Source organism: Papilio polytes, unplaced genomic scaffold, assembly GCF_000836215.1.
Source record: "Papilio polytes unplaced genomic scaffold, Ppol_1.0 DF824347.1, whole genome shotgun sequence".
Lineage (NCBI taxonomy): Eukaryota > Metazoa > Arthropoda > Insecta > Lepidoptera > Papilionidae > Papilio > Papilio polytes.
In genome coordinates this window covers 152457-170921 of record NW_013524857.1, presented here as the reverse complement: position 1 = coordinate 170921, position 18465 = coordinate 152457, and the positions used below count along the sequence as shown (strand labels likewise).

At 36.1% G+C, this 18465-nt stretch overlaps 2 protein-coding genes across 2 annotated transcripts; both read left to right on the top strand.

Moving 5' to 3' along the window:
- The first annotated feature begins 325 nt into the window (after positions 1-325).
- Positions 326-4597, top strand: LOC106099600 (venom acid phosphatase Acph-1-like). The gene is made up of 6 exons (XM_013278187.1): positions 326-343; positions 704-937; positions 1410-1586; positions 1824-1944; positions 2472-2680; positions 4373-4597. Exons 1-6 carry the CDS (start codon positions 326-328, stop codon positions 4553-4555), a joined length of 942 nt encoding a protein of 313 aa, XP_013133641.1. The 3' UTR covers positions 4556-4597.
- Positions 4598-13308: 8711 nt separating this feature from the next.
- On the top strand, positions 13309-14685 carry LOC106099593. Its single transcript, XM_013278174.1, has 2 exons — positions 13309-13573; positions 14309-14685. The coding sequence occupies exons 1-2, from the start codon at positions 13309-13311 to the stop codon at positions 14683-14685; spliced, it is 642 nt and encodes a 213-aa protein (XP_013133628.1).
- Positions 14686-18465: the final 3780 nt, after the last annotated feature.

The window sequence follows — 18465 nt, the reverse complement described above, 5'->3', positions numbered from 1 at the left end:
ACCGACGAATTGAATACCTCCTTCTTTTGGGAAGTCGGTCAAAAATATACTTTAAACTGGTCATGGTTATAAGTTATGCAATTTGCGAGTGTCTGTTTGCACTAGTCGGGAACAAGGACACTGGCTTCATATCCAACGGGACGTGACAGTTTTGTTGAACTTTTAGATTCAAGTTGAATTTTAATGCAACGCGTTAGAAAAATGTGATAAAAATATGTATTTAAAATGAATATAGCTATGAGTGATTGAATGTTTTGTATGAGTTTCAGTATCGATTTCATTTGGGTCGAAGGCCGTTTTTAAACAATGGATGGTTTTATGCAACATGAAAAATAAGTCGCTAGTATGTTTTTGTCGTTAAAACGTCTTCTAAAATTCTTACTTAGTACCCACCCGTGATTACAGTATTACCCAAAAGTAAAAATGTTTTAAAAATAATAAAACTGTATAGATATTAAATTATAAAAAAAAATTGAAGACCATAGCAGACACTTTTATATGTACACTAGCTTTCATCTGCGACTCAGTTCGCGTGGAATTAAAAAGACAAAAGTGTGTTTGTGCATATGTATGTACTTCCAGACTATCCTATACATCTATACCAAATTCCATCGAAATCCGTTCAGCAGTTTAGGCTACAAACTCTAACAAACATCCATCTAAACTTTCGCATTTATATTATAAGTAAGATAACATTTTCTAGGCTGGTAAACGCCGCGCCTACGAGTTGGGTAACTTCATACGTACCAGATATGGGGAGTACCTATCCCACCAGTACAATGGCTCCGAGATCTACATTAGATCTACTGACTCCACCCGCGCTAAGATGACTGTACTCGTCGAGATGGCTGGCGTGTACTCCGGAAGACATAGTTGGAGTAATGACGTGAACTGGGTCCCCGTACCTTATACTACGATGCCTTTAAAGTATGACTTTGTAAGTACACAAGATGTGTAGAATAACTTTCGTTTTTTGACTTTTGAACTCCATAAAGTCAAACACTTGCCGCTGTTGATAACACAGGAAGTAACGCAAGTGTTGAGTGAAGTTATAACTTCATATAAATCCGATAACGTTTAAAAGAAAGCAGAATATATAATATTTTTACTTGAACATTGACTGTTTTTTGGCAGAATTACGAATGTTATATGGATGTGTGGTAACACAAATGGGTAAGATACAAAATGAGTATATTAGAGGAAGTTTGAGAGTAGACTCAGACAAGAAGGACGTTAGTTATAAGTGTGGCACATCGGTAGAGGTAGACCTAGAAAGAGATGAATGGATTTCGAGAAAGGTGACATGACCAAGAAGGGAGTAATGACTGAGATGACGGATGATAGAGTTATTAGGAGGACAGAGGAGGAAGGTAGGTGAGACGATATGACTAATTTATTTCTTTTTTCAGGTAATGGGAATGAATTGCCCAAAATTTATGGAACATTTTGATGAAGTTTCTAAAACTTGTGTACCACAGATGCAAAGACACAGTAGTGTTATTGATCGTCTTTCAACTATTCTGAAGATTGATTTAAGAAGTAGACCTGTACAGGTTTATTTCGCATACGACGTGTTCGTGAGTCAGGTGAGACCTCATATTTTATAACCTTCGAAGAAGACTGGGCATTTGAAACTGATAAAGGGTTAAAGCACATTGGTCTGCTTCTGGTTTAGTGAAAGCGCCGCCAAGTTCTCAAAAGAGAGCAGGTATCAGGGCGACGTGTGACGCAATGCGTAACAACTCTTAATGATTTTAGAATTTAAGGAAAGGGTTTTCAATTAAAGTGAAATCTTTATTAGAATTACTTATCTAAATTTTCAGATAAGCATGGGACTTCCAGTTAATCCATCCATCCAAGAAATGATGCCTGAAATCAAAATGGCGGCGGACACGGCGTTCGATCTTCTGTTTGGAAATCGAACGATGTTACCTTTACAAGCTGGTTAGTTTCACCGTACTATCAAAGAATCAACCAATCGATGTCTACTCATTCATTCGTTCATTTCGTTCGTTCCTTTATTTCGGTTTCTTGAGCAGATGTTCCATTTATTTTCGTTTCAATATGTATTCCAATTTCAATGTAAACACAATAAATAGAAAGGCATTACTTTTATTGCTGTATTGTGTATTGTCATAGAAGAGAATTAATTTCTATATTTTCGTTTCTATCATAAATAATATAAAAGCTTTTCAACAGTATTTATGTTATAATTCCAATATATTGTGCGTAACTAAATATTTGTTTGCACTCGATAAAATTTTATTACTTTGATGTTACTGGAATAAGCGTAGCAATTTTTCATATTCTGATAAAAAATTTTTTTTACTCCATAAAGGTATATTTAGAGTAGTTGACTATAGTATAATAACTAAGTCTAGGCTCTGAGCCCCTCGGTTGACACTCTGAGATCTGATGATTATCTTTTTGATAATTGCATGTAGAATCTTAACACAGTCACATACTTTCAGGTCTTCTCTTAAAAGAGTTCTTCGAAGTATCCTTTGCAGCAGTAGCTGGTGAACCATCGCCGAAAATAAGGATATATTCAGGTCATGATATCAACGTGTATGCGTTAGAAGTCATCTCCAGAGTGATGCCTCAGGGTGCTCCACCATACGCTGCACTATTTGCGCTTGAATTGCGAAGAGTGCGTGCAACTGGAAGATATGTAGTCCTGGTAAGTTGACTGTGGTCATTTGTATTTGCAGTCGTAAACGTTCGAAAATTACCTAGCACTAACTACTATCAGGTCAAGTTTTTGTAAATTTCGTGCGGACGATGTCATGAGCAAAAGCTATTTACTAGAATAAACGCAATGGTATTTTTAAAAGTAAACTTTTTCAAAGATACACAAAAACAATTTCCAAAGACAAAGAAAGTGTTCTTTATTGGTACCAGTGAGACTTTTCACCCTTTTATGTACTTTTTCGTTTCCTTCGTCGTTCGGGTGTTTTCAGTCCCCTTAATTGTTTCGACATTTCGTTTGTTGCTTTTATCTTTGTTTTGTTCGTCATTTTATTCATTCTCTATTTCGGTTTGATATTTCGTTGATTGTTTCACACAGTTTTTATTTAATGGATAAATTTCACTTTGTTTTATGACTTTATTTAAAATTTAGCTGTTGCTCGCGACTTCTCCCGGTTGTATATACGTAATAATAAAAAAAACATAGCTTATGTTTTTTTTTTCATATTACAAGGTAGCAAACGAGCACGCGGCCACCTGAAACCGCTGAAATGGCGAAGCGACCGCTGCCCATAGCCATCCGCAATTGCAGATGCGTTGCCTACCCTTAATCGACGGTGGAGGAGACGCGTCGGCTGGGTCGCGGAAGATTGCATAAGCGTTCCCGTGACCCAGCCACAGGCGAACAGAAAGGACACCGCTGGGTTTTTAGTGGGTATTCCGGCCATTTTCCATCTTCTGGCCGGCGAGTCCCACATACCCCCCTGGTAACGGGGGGATGCGTAAAGGCATTTTCCCAGCGTGAAAAAAAAAACGGTGGAGGAGACGCACACAAAGAGGATATTCCCTCTTCTTATGTCACCGTCAAATCCACTTTTCCTTCCCATCCCTTCCTCTTAAAAAAAGGGTGGAAAGTAAAAGGGACTAAAATTAGGCTTTATGTTATTAAAAACGTAGCTTTTTATTCGTGAAAGAATTTTTGTAATCGACCCAATAGTTTTTTCAATACGTACCAAAATACAAATCTTATAATATTAGTATATCTCTTTATAATAGTACAGATGACGTAGTATTTACTGCAAACTGCTGTTTCTATTTAAAGAAGCAAAACAATGGTACAAATCAGTGCACTCGTCTCAGTCGACTCACGTACGTTCACAAACTTTACTGAAGCGAACTGGATTTATTTGTTCGCACGTCCCTGGATACTTGAATGAATTCTTGTTAAAAAATTAAAGCAACTCAATCTTTTGAGTAACTAAAAATTGGCATTTGTTAAGAATGTTATTTAATTTTTTTTTTAAATTATTTAACAGTGGTAGAGCCCGCTTTGACATCTTCGCACGAATCGGCCGGCTCACCCGCTGTAATACCACGACCACACAAGACAGGCGTGAAGTGGAAGCAATTAGGCGTTACGTCTGATGAGTGTGGTGCCAGAGGTCTAATATTAGTCCCTTTCCCTTTCCACCCTTTTCTTAAGAGGAGAGGATGGGAAGGAAAAGCGGATTTGACGGTGGAGGAGACGTGTAGGTAGGGTAAATGTCCTCTTCATATGTTTCCCCGGCTGTTAGACTTCACATCGAAGATGACCATACACTAACCATAATACCCCTTCTATTACCCACGTATCAGTATGTTTCAACGGACGCTTTTTTTATTTTTTATTTTTGTGTCTTTTCAGCCGGTATACGTGAGTTCCCCTGGTGAACCAGTGCAGTACTTGCAAGTGAAAGGCTGTGACCTACTGTGTGATTTGGATAAATTCTACGAGATAACCTCTCCTGACCTGATAGATATAGATGAAAGGAAACGGCGCTGTAACTACGATAGAAACGCTAAGTACAGTGCCGAAGGTCTTGAATGAGTTTACTGTGACGATTTTTAAATAATTGATTTATAGTAATTGTATAGAATAAAGATTGAATCTAATTTTGTTGTTTTTTTTATTTGTCGTATTAAAAGTAGGCGCCTTAGACTAAGCTATCGCCCAACTGCCGTGCCATTGTCGATTGTTTCGCGGCAACTGTTTAGTTGCACAACTAAAAATCAAGTAGTGTGCGCACCTCCATACAAGCTTATAGTAATCAAAGTGCGACTAAACAGTTGTGCGATGGTTTAGTTTCAGGTGTGCGCACACTCTTAATCTGCACTAAAGTCAGAACTTAACGTCTCTGATTACAACAGCTAGTAGACTGCAATTTACATGTTTACTTTCGAAAGAATGTGTGAGATTGCAACATTTTTGTAAGACTATTTCGGCAGCGGAAGCCGACGGTAACAATTACAGTCGTTCACGCAGATGTCAGGCGCGTTCTATTTCCTGACAGCCGCCGGATGTCCGCGGCCCGCTCGCATGAATTATTCAATAGAAGCCTCCGTCGCAGTATTCAGAACTGGAAGGCTTTGCCGCTAATTTTGTGTTCATTCCACAGATCTCTACATATATTATGATACACAGAAAAATACAATTAGATTTGGCAAAATGAATTGTAACATAAACCATTTTTTTTATTTGTAATATAAGGTGGCAAACGAACAAGCGGTAACCTGAATCCATCGAAATGGAGAGCGACCGCTGTCCACAAACATCCACAATTGCAGATGTGTTGCCTACCCTTAATTGACGGAAGAGAACACGCACATAAAAGGGGACATTTCCTATGCGTCTCCACCACCGTCAAATCCACTTTTGATTCCCATCCTTTCCTCTTAAGAAAAGGATGGAAAAGGAAAGGAACTGAAATTAGGCATCCGGTACCAAACTCATCAGACGAAACGCGGAATTGCTCCCACTTCACGCCTGTCTTCTGTGTGGTCGTGGTATTACACCGGGCGAGCCGGCCCATTCGTGCGAAGATGTTAAAGCGGGCTCTACCACTGTTAACTTCCAAATTCGTAATTTACTCTTTACAATAGTAGATACCAGTAACAACAGTAGCACGAATTGACCAGCTGGATCTGCAACGTAAAAACCATACAGAAGACAGGCGTTAAAAGAAACTTACTCTGCATCTCGTCTTATAATCCGTGGACTGATTTTAGTCCATTTTCCCATGCCATTTTTTTATTATAAGTTGAGAATTGAAAGAAGAAATATCCGCTTTCTGTGTAATCATTTGTCATTTTATGACGTAAAACTACTAAAAATACTTAAGTAATGAGTTTAGAAGAGATTTCCCAGTTCTTACAAAGACTAATGAATCTATATAGGTCACTACAACGGACCCTCGAGGCCTGAACACAAGAAAATCAACTCCTGCATCTGAAAGCTGTGTTGCATCGTACGTGACGGGAATAAATTTGATTCGGTTTTATTTACTAGCTCAAGAATGCTTTAATATTCTAGGCTATTTTAAACGCAAATAGCTTAGTGGTTGTGGACATCTAATCATGTGGTCGTGTGTTCAATTCTTTAATGAAATATTTTTGTATGTATTCGATTCACGTAAAAACTACTGGTCCGATTTCAAAAATTCTTTCACCATAAGAATGGTAATTTATCTGTGAGTAACATGGGCTATTTTTTTTTTAATTCGACGCCGGCGAAGTCGCGATCAACAGATAATTTAAAAATAATACACTATAAGTTTGACGTCCCAGTTTCGGTAATGGAAATCGACTGTTATACAGGGTGTCCTTTAATTAATGATTAAACCTGAAACCCCATATAGATTCCCCATCAAGGATTTAGAGAGAAATAAAATATCTAAATAAATGCGTATGTACGTATTCGATCGTAAATAATTTTCAGTATTAAAATAGTGAAGCGGCGAAGCGTAATTTTAAAAAAATGTTCACGTAACAAAACTATTCGAATTCAGTTTAAATTGAATTGTTTTTAAAGTCAATATTACACTTGCAAATAGCACGTTTGTTTTTTAAACATCATCCTTTTAAATTGGCGCAGTAGTAGTTTTATTATTACTTTAAAATGGTGATTATGAGAGTCCCTAAGTGAAGATATTAAGTACAGATCGGTTTAACGTTTAGATAAAACATTAAACAACAATATAATCACACACGTTTCTCAGAAGGGTAGGTAGAGACCACAAACCACTGAAAAATCGGATAGAAACTTAATAACTAAAAAGTGTTTCCCATAAGCTTTATGACAGGTTTCCCAGACACATTTAACAATTCGTTTTTGGTTCAACTTAAATAATCCTAAACTAAATAAAGGCCAAAGTTTAGAGGGATGGATGGATGTTTGTTAGAGTTTGTAGCCTAAACGGCTGAACGGATCTCAATTATATTTTGCACAGATGTAGAGGATAGTGTGGAAGAAAAGATAGGCTACTTACTTTTTATTTTATTAATTCCACACGGACGGAGTCGTGGGCTAAAGCTAGTATCTTCATAAAATGCCTTTCTGAACTCCGTTGAAATTAAGGTCCACCTAACACTAAAGAAAACAGAATCCAAGCATTAGCCAGCCAATTCTATACTAATCCAGAAATGTTCAATCAGAGAGGTTCGATATCCTCTCAACGTGCGCTTTAAGGTTATATCGGTGCAACGACTTTACAAGCTTTAACTTGCTAATCGAATCCTGTAGCGTAATTAGCAAAGCGCTTTCCGTTCAATGGCTTGGAGCTTTTGATGTTCTAAAATTAGGAATCACTAAATACATAAATACTAGCTGTTCCCGTGCGGCTTCATCCACATGCATATATAATAACTTTATTTTATTATATACATTTGTCGAATTCTCAATTGCAAATATCAAAATACCTTATTATGGCAATTTGTCTTCCTTGATGTTGGCAGCAACTTATGGCCTCTTTCCCACATTAGGGATTTTACCCAAAATATTTACTCCCTAAGTTTATTGCGTGAAAATATATAGCTTAAAGCGTGACGTAAGTGTAGGGCTTTTTATTAAAAAGAGAACTATTCACAAATATGCCGTAATTGCTGAGATCTTAGGCAACAAAGATGTGTGTTTACGCTTCATTGTACTCGTAATAGTACTAGCTGTTCCCGTGCGACTTCATCCGCATGAAATTATAACAAAAATATTTTGTTGCTTGCATTTGTCAAATTCTTAATTGCAAATGTCAAAATACCAATTACCTTTCTATGGCGTGATCCCCCAGCATGATTGCTGCCATGATGTTGACAGCAACTTATGGTCTCTTTCCCACATTAGGGATTTTCATCCAAAACATTTACCCCCTAAGTTTAATGGCGTGAAAATATATAGCCTAAAGCGTGACGTAAGTGTAGGGCTTTTTATTAAAAAAAAGAATTATTTAAAAATATGCAGTAATTGCTGAGATCTTAGGCAACAAAGATGTGTGTTTACGCTTTATTATAATGTATAGATTTTAAATATCTAACAAGATAAATTAGATACAGATACTCGATTTCCCTTTACTCGTGAGCTATGATTGTAAATCGAATTTCGTTTAATAGCAATTCCAATGCTGAAGGAGAATGCAGCAATATTCCAATTTACGTTTGTGATGTTACCTTGTACTATATTGAAATCGTAACAAGGAATAAAGGAAAACAGATTTTTTAAGGATTCATCCTGCGATTTCTTCTGCAGAGAACTAAAAAAAATGTTATAAATACAGCCCATCTAATAATACTTTCTAATGTTTTATAAGCTTTATAATTGCAAAGGAATTTTTTTAATTGCTCCGCTAGTTTTAAGTTTAAGTAAGTTTATTCGTTATTAAAAATATTATTGTATATGATGACAATGAAGTACTTTTTATTTTATTTTTATATTATCTTTAAGATGAATCCGATTAACTATATTCCGACACTTGAAATGATTATTTAAAACAAAATTCTCATTAAAAAAATATACAATGTAAATTCAAATCAAAATTAAAATTTAATAAGATAATGAAAAGCAAGACAACAAAGACGAAATAAAATCCAAATCCGCCATCTTGTGAGCGAAGTGACGTCATCCCGGAGTTCGTAGTTCAACGAATTTGATACCACAGTACAGCTTTTAGACTTTGTATGAAATTTCAGTGCATCCTTTCAATGCGGCGGAGGTAAAAGTTTGACAGGTGACGTTTTGAAAGCTCTCTTGTTTAAACGAATTTGTCGAATGTCGGATATTTATATGGAATAGAAGACATTTTGAATGATGAAGCACTTAGTTTAATATGGTAGCGAAAATAAAGTAATAATAACTATAGTTTAAAATGTTTACTTAAGTATGATATCTTACTGCGCGGTTCACACTTGGCCAGGCAATCAACTGGCACAGTGTCAACGCTAACTGGCATCATCGAGTCCATACAAATTATAACTGGCTGTCGCAACTATCCAACAGTTCTGGTAAAGTGGGAACCACGCATAACATGTTACAAATGCATTCTAAGATTTTAAAGTTGGTTTAGTATACTTTAATTAATTCTTACAGACTCTTAACAGTGGTAGAGCCCGCTTTAACATCTTTGCACGAATAGGCCGGCTCGCCCGGTGTAATACCACGACCACACAGAAAACAGGCGTGAAGTGGAAACAATGCCGCGTTTTGTTTGATGAGTGTGGTGCCGGAGGCCTAATTTTAGTCCCTTTCCCTTTCCACCCTTTACTTAAGAGGAAAGGATGGGAAGGAAAGGTGGATTACACGGTGGAGGAGACGCATAGGAAAGGGAAACGTCCTCTTTATGTGCGTCTCCTCCTCCGTCAATTAATGGTAGGCAAGGCAATCTGCAATTGCGGATGTTATTGGGGAGCGGTCGCTTCAATTTCGGTGGATTCAGGTGGCCGCTTGCTCGTTTGCCACCTTATATTATAAAAATACATAAAAAGTATATTTTTCTCCTAAGTTTGCATTATTATGAACTAAAAATTCTAGTAAAATAACCGCAATAGCAACATCTAGACTACATTACGAGGAAGTCCCCGTTATAATAGCAATGAAGTATTGGCCTATATAATTGCCATTGTCCGCGCAATGCGCCTGGTATTCCACGCGCTTTTGTTATCCTCAAATTACACGAACATTCTGCCATAGTCCTATTCAAATATAATAACGGCTCGGGATTTTGAAAAAGACAGAGTACAATTGCATGCTTTCAGTTTTCCTGACATCGACTAGATATCACGAGCCTGCATTAAGTTTGAATCTGGTAATACATAAATGTGTTCTATTTTTATATCTAGATTTTAATGTTGTGTTCTAGATTTTTATTCATTAAGCTGGTTGATATTAAAGAGTATTAATTAAGAGTGCAGTGAAATTCTACTCTAATTGCGGCGATAGATAAAATAATAGTGGAAGTGGTAAACAAACTACGAACAAGACTTGAGTTGTTTAGCATACCATTGCGAGTCGACTTGCAAACTTGTACAATGCACATCTACAACATATACCAAGTTCTGAACATAACTGTGGAGTTTAAACTATGCTAAACTCGACTGCAGTTCAATTTTACATTGGCCTGAAACATAAATTAATTTAGGTATCTACATTCTCACGCCTGTAACCCGGCCTAACAATGCGAGCTGCGGCACGATGAATTTTTTTTTTCTTTCCTTTTGAACGCCCGGAAATATTGAGTCTACTAAACTAAAAAATAAAGCTATTTTAGCAGTTAATAGATTGAAGTTATATGAAGCGAGTAATAAGAAAGGTGCTTATATCGATAAATAAAAACATTAAAAAATCATGTAGCGCCTCTATCGGACGTATAGTACACCAACAAATCTAATGAAAAATTTTGTTGATGGCGTTATGAACACGTGCTTGCTTATTATTATTATTTTCTTGTCAATTAATAATTTAACGAAGCTGCCATCTCTTATTGAAAAGAAAAAATACATTTTTTTACTCCTTTTACAGCAATAGATGGCGCTATACAAAACTGATTTATTTAAATTGTTCAGCAACATATTAATTTTAAATACTTTTATTTTAAAGTTATTTATCGGAAGAATTTTTATTTACGCAATAGTTGCCTCAAATAGAAATGTTTATCATAGTTTCCCATATAATTTGTGAACTAACTTGCTTTCATAGTCTTTGACAACAGTGCCATCTACTGTGGAATAGCAAGATCTACGAAAAATTCACATTCTTAAAAGATTCACATCTGACATGTAGATGGCGCTAATTTCTGATTTCAATATTTGTGAATTTGAACACTAAAATTTTATTACCTTAAAATGTGGTTAATATTAAAAGGTATAGGAAAAAAATGTTTAATTTGTATCCTTTGCATTAACATATTTATATACATGTCTTTTGATATTAACCGTGCAAGCAACATATATTTGGATATACTTGCACATTTTTAAATAATGATAATGACGTTTAAAAAAAACTAAAACACTTCAAGTAGATATTGATTTTGAAGACAATTGTAAGTAATCGAGGACGCCCTTTCGAAATTATCGAATGAAGGATAACACCATTAATCCTCCTAAATGCTCGTCTTCGACTCATAAAACGCTTCAAGAGATTGGGGCCACAAAAATGGCTAAATCTAGGTACATAGATGCGTTTTTTTATGTTTTTTTTATTAGTTTTGAATACAAAATGTCAATCAATAAGTGAAAGGTTTTAAAATATATTATTAAACTAGCTTTCGCCCGCGATTTCGTTGGCGTGGTCTTAAAAAAATTAAATAGCCTATATAATTTTCCAGACTTTGCTCTACATTTATGTCAAATTTCATCAAGATCCGTTTAGGCTATAAACTCTTTTATGTTTATTATTATGAACAAAAATATCTTACTGTAAGTGGGACATAAATTGTGACTGGCCATGATACGCTATTTTCGTGGCCCCAAATAATGGGATAGCAGACATTAAATCACAAGTGCCGTAGCAGTGATTATTATTTCGCAAACTTTGGGAATGGCTGTTTGAATCGTCGCTCCTTCTAATCGCTTCCAACAAATCGAATTTTAAAAGTGGGGTGAGCAGAACGAGTAATTATCCTTGTTTGTCTAACTTTTAGGAAGTGAAGGATTTCGGGGATGGAATATTTTTTTCTAAATAAATATATTCAAAATTATCCAATTGAAAATTATTTCGCTTATCGAATGATGATAACCTTTACAATAGTATAGATCAATTTTATGAGTAGACTAGTTGTTGCCCGCGACTTCTATACTAAGATAAAAATTCAATACTGAGATAAAAAGTAGCCTATAACGTGCCCGTCTTTGTCGGCTACCCTTCAGTGAAAGTCTGGTCGAAATCGGCCCAGCCGTTTCTTAGATTACCCGGAACAAACGCGGCTTGCGGACAAACAGACAGACAAAAAAAATGGCGATTTCCGTGATCAGCAACGCAAATACATCATCTTCCCGAAATCTGGAATATTTCTTTTGATATTATAAACAGACATTAATACAATTTTATTATATGTACAGTTTTTTTAAGTTCCTTTACAATTCGTAATGCGTTTGTTTATTATTTTATCTTGTACTTTAGTGTTTGTTTAATTAGGATGTTTTAGACTATAACTCGGTAAAGCCACTGGTAAAAGCTAGTATGTATAATTAATTGCAATATTGTTTTCTAAATATCAAATTGCCATTGAAGTCGTAAAGTGTTATTACGCGAATGACATAAAATTGTTTTATTGTCATACTAAGCGTCTCGCAGCGACATTTCCTTTAATGTTTCATTTTATTGCTGAAATACTGTAAATTGTTGTGTTTGAATTCTTTTAAATCATTTTTACAATTAAAAAAAAAACAAGAAAATCAACCAGGCTTCGTATAGACTAGATGTTCCCGTGCGGCTTCATCCGCATGAAATTGTGAAAATTTCATTTTATTGTTTACATTTGTCAAATTATCAATAGAAAATGTCAAAATGACATGACATGACAAACCTTGGCAATCTTGCTTGATGTTGGCAGCAACTTATGGTCTCTTTCCCACACTAGGGTTTTTATCCTAATTATTTACCCCCTATGTTTAATAGCGTGAAAATATATAGCCTAAAGCGTGACGTAAGTGTAGAGCTTTTTATTAAAAAAAGAATTATTAAAAAATATGCTGTAATTGCTGACATCTTAGGCAACAAAGAAGTGTGTGTTTACGCTTTATTATAATAGTATAGATATAGATAATAAATCTACAAAATAATTAGAAAATAACCACTACATATTTATAAAGGACCAATAATAGTGTAGGGTAGAAATGGGCAACCGCCCTCGACATTTGACTAAGGGCGATACAAGTTTGCGATAACACTCAACTAATACTCTTAACGCCCTCTCCCTTAGTCATGGAAAATCGTCAGAAACCTTGCCCAGGGCGCTAGTAGGGTTAGAACCGGCACTGATTATAATGAACTCTCTAAAAAATACCTTAAGAGTGTTATGGAGTAATTTAACTGTTCTCTATCGCCCCTTTCTGTTAGAAGCCCTGGGCGCCCTACGCCCTATTTTAACTACTCGAAATATTATAAAGTACACAATAATATCTACAGCATATATTACCTACAATAGCGAACCCTAAATTCTTTTACGTAGTTTTGTCATAACAAGTAATATAAAAAAGATTTTTTATAGGTTATAAAAATATCTAACTAATTAGTAAAATACCATCAAACAGGATATAAGTTTTGCTACACGTGTATACTCTTCCATTTCTATTAATTTTCTATTACCGTAATTCTTAGAAATGATATTAACACTAGTATTACTTTTAAATATATTACATCGAAACGATTGTACATATGTAATTTCAGTCTACGGAGATGTGTACAAAGATACCAAGTTTTTTAGCAAGACTTACCCCTGGCTGATAGACAACATTGGGGGTGAGGTTGTAGTCGATTATTACCTGCTAGGAAGTGGCAGGTACACTGTACCTCAAATGTGTGCGCTTAACGAACTAAGGCTCAACACATTCCTTCAAGCGCAGTTCCTGAAATGTGAAGCAGAAGGTAATTTTTACATAACTTTTAACAGTAACACAAATTTTTAACAGTGGCTAGCCCGGTGCAATACCACGACCACACAGAAAACAGGCGTGAAGTGGAAGTAATTCTGCGTTTCGTTTGATGAGTGTGGTTCCGGACGCCTAATTTTAGTCCCTTTCCCTTTCAACCCTTTTCTTAAGAGGAAAGATGGGAAGGAAAAGTGGATTTAACGGTGGAGGAGACGCATAGGAAGGGGAAATGTAATCTTTATGTGCGTCTCCTCCTCCGTCAACTAAGGATAGGCAACGCATCTGCAATTGCGGATGTTTATGTGCAGCGGTCACTTTCCATTTCGGTGGATTGAGGTGGCCGCTTGCTCGTTTGCCATCTTATAGTATATAAAAAAAAATTCAACATAAATTTTCTTAACGTAAAGAATTACATTGTGATACAATCTGTAAAGAATCCAATGATATGTAGCTATCAAATGCAGCGTGGCTAAAGGCATAATGAACCTTAAGCTCTGACCCCATTAATGTCGTATTTTGCTTAATTAACTACTTAGTAAAGAAGGGAATGATTAACATTGGTAAGCAATACTAGTATACATTCGAAATAACACTTGCCCTACACAAATTAGGTCTGAATTACACAATGTATACAACGTGTAAATGTATACAAGGTGTAAAATTTTACGAGGTGTATCATTTATACAAAGGTTACAAAAATTAGTAGCTGAATACAATTTCTTCCCCACAGGTAATTCGAATGATATATGCATTTGTGACACCGGTTTGGACACAGAAAGGTTGAGACATTGCATCATAACTAAGGGATCTCTAGCAAGTTTCGCCGCTTCGAAGTTCCACCAAATCGGTATAGATGCGAGTCCTCTTGTTGAAATTGGACCTAGGAACACGATATTCGAAGTCGAGGACAATTGGTATTTAAAGAAAATCTGCACAATATTCGGAGATAATCAACCAAGGGGCTGTATAAAGCCTTTTTCGTGTAACTATACGGAAAGTGAATATGATATGACGTGGTCCAATCATATTGATTGTACAAAATGTCGGCATAATTCACCAATAACATCAACAACTACGTCTCTTGGTACAACTTATGCATATTCCTAGAATTAATTATTATAATCTATTACTTTTATACATAAATTTGAATAAATATTTACTTTCAGAATAACATTTAAATTAACTACTAATGGGAAATATTTTATCAAAACAGAATCAAAGCAATTTCTTGGTGTATGAAAACCAAGCTTCAGGAAAACATCAAACGAATGTTGTGACCCAATTCGATAATATCCGAAACGAACAATTCTATTGTGTTACAGATATCGTTCAAAGCTATTGTCGACGAACAATAATACTGCTTTTCAAATTACTCCTTTATTTTATAAGTTGGCAAACAAGCAAGCGGCCACTGAATCCACCGAAATGGATTGCGACCGCTGCCCATAAACATCCGCAATTGCAGATGCGCTGCCTACCCTTAATTGACGGAGGAGGAGACGCTCATAAAGAGGACATTTCCCCTTCCTTTACGTCTCCTCCACCGTCAAATCCACTTTTCCTTCCCATCCTTTCCTCATAAGAAAAGGGTGGAAAGGAAAAGGGACTAAAATTAGGCTCCTTTAATGTTCCTGATTGACCTTTACTATTTTAAAATTTGGCATTTTTAATGCGACAAATTCTTTGACACACTATCAGAGAAAGATGGGATTGGAACGGTACTAAAATTAGGCCTCCGGTACATTGATTTGTTTCCAATCGCAGGTTAGGTACGAATTGCAAATTACAATAGGTTTAAAATTAAGCCTCAAACAAAACTTTTAGTTCTTTAATTATTTCACTGCGCACTATTTTTGGTCTTCAATCTTACTATCTTACTTCTTACTAATGTTATAAATGGGAAAGTTTAGATGGATGGATGTTTGTTAGAGTTTGTAGCCTAAACGGCTGAACGGATGTCGATGAAATTTGGCATACATGTAGTTTGGAAAAACACTTAGGTTACTTAGTTTTTTTGTTAATCCACGCGGACGGAGTCGCGGGCGAAAGCTAGTTTTCTGATAAAATTGTTTATGAAAATAACCAGCGTTAAATTATTTCCTTTTAATAACGACGTTGTTATAAATCAGCGAAGTATACAAAATTCTTAGCTCTAATAATTTTATTATACGATTTCGTCGGCCTGTGATCGCGGAGGCGTGGCTCCAGATTTCAATTTGGTTGATTATTTTATTAATGCTTCACGGCGCTTTCTTTTGCACCGATTATTACGAACTTTTTTAATTTTAATCTGAACATCGTTCAAATCATTTTGAAGTTTGTTTAAAAATAAATGCCGAGAGTGCGAGATGTATACTTTTTCTGAGTATTGGTTAATGAATTTGAACTAATACATAGAAAAATCTTGAACCGACATAATTTTCGAATCTTATACAATACGTTGCTCGCGACTTCGTCCGCGTGGTATTAGAAAGTATACGAACTATACAAATTTCAAAAAGCTACATATCCCTCGGGAACCAGACATTTCTCGGAGATGAAGCTTATCCCATGTATACTCCAGACTTTGTTTTACATCTGTTCCAAATTTCAATAAGATATGTTGAACCGTTGCGGAATGATCGAGTAAACATTAAAAAACTAATTTTTTTTTATAACATAAGGTGGCAAACAAGCAAGCGGCCACCTGAAATCGCCAAAATGGCGAAGCGACCGCTGCCCATAGACATCTGCAATTGCAGATGCGTTGCCTACCCTTATCCGACGGAGGAGGAGACATACATAAAGAGGATATTTCCCCTTCCTATGCTTCTCCTCCACCGTCAAATCCACTTCCTCTTCCCAACCTCTATAAGAAAAGGGTGGTAAAGGGAAAGGGACTTAAATTAGGCCTCCGGCACCACACTCACATCAGACGAAACACGGAATTGCTTCCATTTCACGCCTGTCTTCTGTGTGGTCGTGGTATTACACCGGGCGTGCCGGCCCATTCGTGCTAAGATGTTAAAGCGGGCACTACCACTGTTAAATTAATGAATCCCACGGGAACCGTAACTATTCCCGGGATAAAAAGTATCCTATATGTTCTTCCAGACTATGCTCTAAACCTGTGTCACATTTCATGGAGATCTGTTTAGCCGTTTGGGCTACAAACGCTAACAAACATCCATCCATCCATCTAAACTTTCGCATTTATAATATTAGTATGATGTTGCTTAGTGATAACTTAGTTTTTTATTGATGTAAGAATTTTCGAAATCAGCCGATTAGTTTTTGAGTTATTACAATACATACAAAATACAAATCTTTTCTTTTTACATTTTTAGTATAGAGTATAGATTTAAGCTATGCTTCTAGGTGTTAATTTATCAAGTCATAATTAGTGTTGAAAGTTAATTTATTTGTCTTTTGTAATTTGCTCGGATGTGAAATTAAATTATCTCGTAGCGTAGATAAACATTATTTACAACGAAATTATAATTACATCGGACGGGTCGTGCGGGATATTAAAACTAAATTAGCTAACTTTTGTGTCACACTAAATTATTAAAACTAACTTAGTTATAATCTAAACGAAGTTGTAAAGTGCCCCTCAAACTTTTTACACTACGTCGTAATTTTAATACGTACCTCGTAGACTCGGAGCATACTTTAAATTAGCAATACTGTTAACTGCATACGAGAATGTTAAGATGGATGTGTGGATACGAAATGAGAAGTTTGAGAGTAGCCCCAGTAGTAGAGAAGGTAAGGAGTAAAAGGTTAGCATTGTATGGGCATGTTATGAGGAGGGATAAATCGTATGTTATAAGAACGTTAGTTATGACTGTGGAGGGGTACATCGGTAGAAGTAGACCTAGAAAGAGATGGATTGCGTAAAAGGTGACATGATCAAAAAGGGAGTGATGACTGAGATGACGTATGATAGAGTTATTATGAGAACAAAAACCTGTTGTGCCGACCCTACGGGAGTAGGATAAGGAGGAAGATGATGATGATGACAGTTAACTACATAACCATGTATACAAAGCTCCAGAAACTTTTTTTCACCGGATTAGTCCCCGTCCGTCACCTCGTTCTGTCCCCACATGACAATAACAAGTTTTATCCGTCCTAAATCCACTTCCCCTTCCCATACTCTCCTTATAAGAAAAGGATGGTAAAGAGAAAGGGACTTAAATTAGGCCTCCGGCACCACACTCATCAGACGAAACACGGAAATTGCTTCCACTTCACGCCTGTCTTCTGTGTGGTCGTGGTATTACACCGGGCGAGCCGACGTATTCGAGCTAAGATGTTAAAGCAGGCTCTACCACTATTAAAAACTTTAAACTTTAAACCCACCATCACCAATAAGGTGACTGATGGAACCGTTATGGAATAAATTAAGTTCCCACCGTCCTCGTCGCAAAAGGTGGGACGGATGAAACTTTTTATTCTCATCTGTCTCCACGTGGGGACAGAGCGCGGTGACGTAAAAGCTTTTATAAATATAATTGCTTTTTATAAAAGCTATTATCATTCAACTACTAAAAGCGCTAACAACTCTGTTAAATATTACCTGACTGTTCTCAGCAATTTCCGGTAATTTGGTGATGGAAAGAGGACATATTTTTTTATTCATATGCTAAATCGAATGCGATTATTTTAATCTAAGCTATTGGTCCATTTGCAAGTCGATTTATTCCAGCATTCATTCGCTTTCATACAAAAAAATCACCTCACTTAAAACATTTATTTTAAGCAGAGAGACCTGATTAAAAAAATCTATAGCTTTTGCCCGCGAGTTCATCAGGAACTAATTAAAAAAAATAAGTAGCCCATGTTTTTTTAGACTATCGATGCCAAATTTTGTCGAAATCTGTTCAACAGTTTAGGCTTAAAACT

Bases quoted from the DNA above. Each gene is read 5' to 3' on its own strand.
- LOC106099600 (XM_013278187.1), top strand. The intron at 938-1,409 runs GTAAGTACACAA...TTCTTTTTTCAG, and splicing joins TGCCTTTAAAGTATGACTTT to GTAATGGGAATGAATTGCCC. The intron at 1,945-2,471 runs GTTAGTTTCACC...ACATACTTTCAG, and splicing joins GATGTTACCTTTACAAGCTG to GTCTTCTCTTAAAAGAGTTC.
- LOC106099593 (XM_013278174.1), top strand. From the start codon at position 13,309: ATGATATTAACACTAGTATTACTTTTAAATATATTACATCGAAACGAT. The intron at 13,574-14,308 runs GTAATTTTTACA...TCTTCCCCACAG, and splicing joins CCTGAAATGTGAAGCAGAAG to GTAATTCGAATGATATATGC.